The 7,056-nt window shown below is 41.1% G+C and overlaps 1 protein-coding gene across 1 annotated transcript in view; it reads left to right on the top strand.

The window, feature by feature from the left end:
• The first annotated feature begins 6,169 nt into the window (after window positions 1-6,169).
• The window catches only part of LOC137425917 (rho GTPase-activating protein 24-like), a 94,263-nt gene continuing 93,376 nt past the window's right edge, over window positions 6,170-7,056 (top strand). The window contains exons 1-3 of the mRNA XM_078775264.1: window positions 6,170-6,181; window positions 6,303-6,425; window positions 6,542-6,623. Of these exons, the coding sequence (XP_078631390.1) occupies window positions 6,170-6,181; window positions 6,303-6,425; window positions 6,542-6,623 (217 nt within the window). The remainder of the gene's footprint in view (window positions 6,182-6,302; window positions 6,426-6,541; window positions 6,624-7,056) is intronic.

Genomic DNA, 7,056 nt, shown 5'->3' with positions numbered 1-7,056 from the left:
CTGGACCTCCATCCATTGTTGAGACAGCAGAAGCAAGATGTCCAGAGTAGAATGACCTGGTCTGAATCCAATTTGATGATCAGAGGTCAAGCCATTGGAGAAGAGGAAGGATTTGATATCCGAAGCAATGATGGATTCCATGACTTTGCTGATAATTGGAAGCAGGCTGATTGGTCTGTAGTTGCAAGGATCTGTTTTTGCACCTTTTTTGTGTAAAGCGGTAATGTTTGCTGATTTCCAAGATGCTGGCAGATGACCTTGAGCAAAAGAGAGCGTGAAAAGAACAGAGAGAGGGTGAGATAGAGCGGCAGAGCAGGATTTTAGGAGCCGTGGGCTAATGCCGTCTGGTCCAGTTGCAGAATCAGAGTCGAGGTTTGACAAAGACTTCTCCACCTTGTCAGGAGAGAAGGACACAGAGTCCAGGAGCAGTTGGGTTCGACTGGGAAAGGTGGGAACAGACAGAGATGGGTTTGGGACACAAGATTTTGAGGCAAACACAGAGTTGAGGCATTCGGCTTTGTCACGTGCGGTGTCAACTGCGTAGCCATTTGAGGTAAGGGAGGGGATGGAGGGACAACAAACACCAGAAACGGATTTGACCAGACGCCACCAGGATTTGGAGGAAGGAGACAGGTTTCAGAGTTCAACCTTGAGTGTGGAGAGATAGTGCTTCCTGGCACTCCTGAGGGTAGACACACACTTGTTCCGAGCTTGGTGGAAGGAACTGAGATTGCCTTCAGTTGGATTTGCCTTCCAAGAGGTAAAGGCAAGTTGTTTCAGGGCAACTGCCTCACCACGAGATTCAGTGTACCATGGACGGGAGGAAGGGTAAGACAACTGAAGACGAGATGGGATAAATCTGTGCATGAGAGAGAGCAGTTTGCTTTGGAAGAATTCCCAGGAAGAATTGATGTCAGAAGCAGTAGAGATGGGAGACCAGTCCAGATGATTGATGGCTGCTTGCAGACCGTGCCAGTCAGCCTGAGTGAAATGCCAGACTCGTCGGCGCTGAGGAGGCTCTCTGAGAATGGCCAGAGAGATGTCCACTTTAACAAGCATATGATCAGAAGAACCGATTGGAGCAGAAGAAGAGCAGCAGACATTTGCAGGGAAGTTAGTCATAACCAAGTCCAGAAGAGAAGATACTCCATTGCCTGAGATCCGGGTCGGGAAATTGACAGATTGTGTCAGTCCCAATGAGTCGCAGAAGTCCTTTGCTGAGGTGCCAAGGCTGGTGAGAGATGAACCCACACCCAGCCAGCTGGCATGATGACAGTTGAAGTCGCCACATATGAGGAAGAGAGAGTTTGGATGAGTTGATAGAAGTTGGTCCATGTTGTCCGACAGCAAAATGTAAATGGAGTCATCACTGTTTGGAGGACGGTACAGAACACATATGAACAAAGGATGGATATGGATATTGACAATGCTGAGAAAGCAATGGCAAACCATCCAGTATGAACCCTTGCCAAGAATCTGCTGTCGAGGCACCAACCCTCTGTGAAGAGTGTGGTACATCAAATCAATCGGAGAATCTGATATGACACAAAACTGAAACTTATAAAGAGCCTTGCTTGAAGTCAACAATTAATCATGGAGGAGGTTTGGGGGTTTTCAAGTTTGGGGGCGCATATCCGCAAGCAAATGGTGTTGGAACATTGCTGCAAATTGATGGTATATTGACTGCAGCAAGGTCAAACAAATTTCAATCCACATTGCTATCCCCAGTGGTGCAAGACTTATTGGTCCAAATGGCATCCTGCAGCAAGATAATGATCCAAAACACTCAGCTGGAATAATCAAGACTTATTTGGAAAAGAAATAGGAACCTGGAGTCCTTCAATGCATAGAATGGACACTTCAAAGCCCAGATCTCTAAAACATTGAAGCTGCATGGGACTATAAGGACAAAGAAAAAGCAAAAAATAATCCCAGAAAATTAGATGATCTTTGGTCGGTCTTCGAAGAACAAAGAAGAGTGGAACACCATTCCACAAGAGTTTGGAACAAAATTACTTGAAAGCGTCCAGATAATAATTTGAAGGAGAAGGGTGGATGTATCGGTACACACTTTTTGTTTATATCAAGGAATATTGTTTATACATTTGTTTATTTGAATAATATATTTTTTCCATAAAGGTGTATTTGCATTGAACACAAAATTTTACTTTCATCATGCATCAGAGTTGAAAAATGCAAAATGAGTTAAGATTTTGCTCAACAGTGTACAACATTACAGCTTTCTTTGGCTGGATGAACAGCGGGTTAATTATAAACATTCTAGTCACCTGGGGATATTTCAGTAGGTGAAAGGTGATTGGTTGTTCCCTCCAATTGCGGGTGAAAGACGTGTTTGGGCCTATACTGTATATATTCATTATTGAGGCTCATACTGTTGAAAGAAGCTTCGACGCATTCACGCAAGAAACCTTGAGGATGGAATCGGCACTCCGTTGCAGCATCTTTGAAGGAGGCAGGAAGTTGGAGTTTGGCCAGGGTGCCGGTGATAACTCGCCTCCTCTTTGCAATGACACAGAATAGTCCTCCACCTTACTTACTGAACATCCGAGGGACGGCACACAAATTGACACCTCGCTCTGCCTGTGAAACACCAGGGTGACAGTTTATACCTGCGTAGAGCTTCAAACTGAGATGAGACAACTCAACAGCTAGTTTACATTCCTCTATGTCTAGGCTACCCACCAGCCCTATGATCATATTGATCATATTTCTCAATATGAAGCATATTTGAGAATAAATGAAAATGTTTTTTGTTATTTTTAAAATAACACTGCTTCATCTGATTGGTGGACATCTATTTATTTTGTATGTGCCATGGGAAGAGGAGGCCATGGGTGTGGGAAAGTTGTGCATGAACAAATCCCAAAAGTCAATATTTATTAATATTTCATTTGATGTATTTTCTCTGATTTATTTTCCTTCTTTAGTCACTAAACTAAACTTATTTAACTTATTAACTAAACTACTAACTTACTTATTACTTATTTACTACTTACTTATTATTATACTATTACTTACTACTACTTTATTACTTTATTACTTTATTTATTTATTTATTTATTTGTTTGTTTGTTTATTTATTTATTTATTTATTTATTACTTTATTACTTTATTATTACTAATTATCTATCTATCTATCTATATTTATATATATAAAAGAAAGTTTTTGTTTGTTTGTCTGCACGCGCTAATCTCCTGAACGGTGAAAGATAGGAGGAAACCTCTGAAACAAAAAATGTCGGGACGGGCCACTGGAAGGTTATAGGCTAGGTGGCGAGGCCGGTCGAGGCCGCCTCGGCTGGGCTGGGCCCATTTCGCAATTAAAAGCTGAGCTGAATTAAAGTAGTCAATCTTCTACGGCTGCGAGTAAAACCTGAATTATAGTAGTAAATTCATTCAAAAAGAACCCGGGCAACGCCGGGTGCTTTCGGCTAGTTATTAATATTTATCACTTACTACTTTATTATTAAACTTATTTATTATTACTTAGTTACTTATTTAACGTTACTAAACTTTAGTAATATTCTTTAGTTAGTTTAGTTAGTTTCGTTAGTTTAGTTTCTGCTGCAGTATTTCTTTTCTTCCCAAATGTTGTCTCAAAAATACACTTTTAGTAGTTAAAACTGGCTGAGTCACACCAAAAACTTTTAAAATTGGCACGTGCTCTTGCTTCCTTACTTAATGCTCAGCATTTAAAGCATAGATATTGGAAAAAAACACCCATAGGTTGGAATCCTTGGGGAGGAGGAAATTCCTCCTCGATTGCCCCACTGAGAGCAGAGAGAAGTGTGATGTCCTCCAGATGATGTTACCGACCCCCAGTGTTCTTGGAAATGACGTCACCTACCTCAATGTTAGCAGCCGTTTTTGTTGGAAAGTCAAGTCTGGTGTTGTCTCATGTATCTGTCTGCATTTGTACGTGATTTGTGTTACTTTGTTTGTGTTACCCGCCACAGTGTCATACTGGGTGCACACAGTCCACAAACAACGCCCTTACTGGTGAAACTTCCAAAATCCAGGATCACTGATCACCTTCACTCATTTATTCCTCTTTTTTATCTTTGCTTGTGGAACCAAGTTCCACATTCTCTTCAATCTCATCTGTTACCCCTGGTTCACCAACCAGGTCTTCAGAATGGCGGTTCACCACCACCTCAGATCATCCCCAATCCAAGACCATGATATTTTCTACCCTCATTACTCCATCCAAATTTCCAGTTTTTCCTTGCTGAGAGTTTCCTTCTGTATCCACCTTTTCCAGCCTATGCATCTTCCTCTACCACTCATTCCTCTCTACAGTCTACACCCAAAGTTTTGTCCAAGTCTGCCTCTATCTTGGCATTCGACGCAACTGTTAGTGTTCCTCCCTTTCTGTACTGTTACTTTTGTTACCTGTTATGTCCTGATCCGTTCAGTGTTCTGGTTCTTCCACAAGTCTTGACTCAAAAACAAATACAAAACAAAGCATACAGAATATTGGTGCAATGTATCCTAATCACCATGGGAAGCAATGCCAAGCACACTTTGTATATCTGCCATCACTTGCTACATGAAGTGGTTGGTTGATTTGGGTTTATTAGACTTTACACTTCGAATATTGAGCCAAACACTTTACAGGTAAATATTATATTTATTTAACTTTATAATTAGCAAAGCAATGGTGGATAAGGAGAATACTAGTGGTGGTGGTTGTGGGTGGGGGGTTGGTGTGTTGGGTTAAATGAGAAATCAAGGGACCAATTCTGGCAGAGTAGATATACGAGTATGTAGAGTAGAAATGCTTGCTGTGTATCGTCAAATTTCCATCGTTAATTTGGATTTTCCACCTTCCACGGCAATCAGGGCCATATTTGATGGAAGATGATGTGCACTGATTGGCTACTTTATTGGGAGTTACATCTAAAAATGTAGTTGTCACCATTTGAAAACACAAGGGCAGGGTGTCGTATGACTGATTGTCAGGTTGTCATGAAAATATCGGCTCAAATTAGTTGAGTCCACAGAAATACCTTATTTAAAAGACAAGGTTGGACTGAGCACAAGTTAACATAACTTTTGCTTAAATTGATTCTTGAACTTTGGAAGAACTCTCCTTCCCCTTTCCCCTCGCCCCCCCCCCCCCCCCCGATTCTAGCAGACATTTTGAAACTACTGTATGTCCCAATCCTGCAGCTTTAAAATACCTCTGAAACCACATCATCATCGACCGAATTTACATCTTTGGTTGTGTTTACTTAATAAACGATCAACCTACCTTTCATTTTTATTAATGGCAACGCCATTAATAGTTAGTAAAGTTCGATCTTGCTGAAGGGGCCTTGCAGTGCAAGTAATATTTTGGATCGAGTTAAACAAAGTTCTCCGACAAAAGGCTGACATCAACCAGCTTAAAATATTATGCTTTTTTTTTTGTATACAAGATCGAGGCTCGTGTAAGAGCTAACATTAATGACAAAAAAACAAACAAACGGACACATAAAACATATGATAAAGTGAGCGGGAGACAAGATGGGGAGAGAGAGGGCAGCACACAAGTACAACATTTGAGAGCAGGGACATCGGGAGATCTGTGGGAGGTAGAGGGCTTGGGGGGAGGAGGTGTGGGAAGAGGGGTGGGGGGTGGGAAAGGTAAAAACAACATGAACACAGCAAGGACTTCCAGGAAAGAAGTCAGTATTTCAAAAAGTGGATCTGGGGTGAATTTCCGGGGGTAGAAAAGATCAAGGTTTTGGATGGGGGAAGATAAGAGATGGTGGCGAACAGCTGTTTTAAAGACCTGGAGGGAGGAGTGTGATTGAAGAGAGTGAGGGAGTTTGTTCCAGAGGCGGGAGAAAAGGGGAATGAAAGAGTGAAGTGAAGAAAATGAAAGAGTTTGTATTCGGTAATTTGGCTTATTAAATATTTCATCGACTCAAACTTTTGAAAGGATTTGAACTTAAGACCTCCTAACTTTATTTGCTAGGAGTCATGAATGTCCACTGGTTGGAATTGACACAAATGCCTGATGTAGCTTCTGTGATTCAAAGTGGACAATAAGCCGGCTATCTTGACAACCTCACCGCAGAAGTACAAGCTGGGTTGATTCACTGCTGTGATAATTAGCGATGCATTTTACCTGCCAAAAGTCAATAGTAGTATGTTTACTGCCATGGGAAAGCAGGTGCAGCTCGTGTTTTGAGCAGCTGTTGTGAAGCATTAATGAGCTTGGTGACCTTGCAAGGTTCCCAATATGGGTCAATGACAGAGATAAATGATTGATTTCATTGTTTTTTTTTTATCAGTGCAGCAATGATGGTGAACTTAATGGAAGCATTTTGTTGGATAATATTGAGTGCATTCTCATCATTAATGATAAATACGATGCTAGACCATATAGCGTGGGGTATGAAGCCAGTTCTTCAACAGTAGGTGATTTTATAAGGTTTTAAATTGCTTTTCAGCTTGAACCATTTTATGATTTCATTTTGTTTTCACCTTCTAAGTTACTGTCGTTGCATATCAGTAATCCGTGTCATTCCAGGGGACCATCTTTCTCCCAGGGAACAGAGTGCTGGAAAGGGCGGCCACTATTGAAGAGCGCTTCCTCTTTGAAATTGCTCCGGGTTGGTTTTGTATTTCCAGAATTTAGTCACCGTTTCATTGAGAATAACGCATGTTTCAATGACTAATATGCTTGTATCCATTTTTTGTCATGCCGTGCATATTTTAGCTGCCGGAGCAATTGTATTTGACCTACTCCTTTGAAACAGGTTGCATTTTGCTTCGGGAATTTTAGAGTTAAAGCTAAAACTGATGAAAGGTATTCTCTGCTCAAAATGGGAATCTCTTCCGCTGAAAATGTGATTTTGGAACAATAGGTTAACATTTGCTCTTTCGTTACATACGAGGAATTTACTTTGAAAATTTTCAAGGATACAGTAATGATCTCAGCTACCCATGTAAAAAACCACCTTTAGGTGCTACCCATGTAGTTCATGGTATTTTTACAGTCTCTCTTCCTCCCCCTACCCCCACCCCCCATTTTCACTACAATTA

This window comes from Myxine glutinosa, chromosome 4 (assembly GCF_964187855.1).
Source record: "Myxine glutinosa chromosome 4, kmMyxGlut1.1, whole genome shotgun sequence".
NCBI classification, from domain to species: Eukaryota; Metazoa; Chordata; class Myxini; order Myxiniformes; family Myxinidae; genus Myxine; species Myxine glutinosa.
Note: the sequence above shows the minus strand (reverse complement) of the source record. Positions and strands in the feature narration are given on the sequence as shown.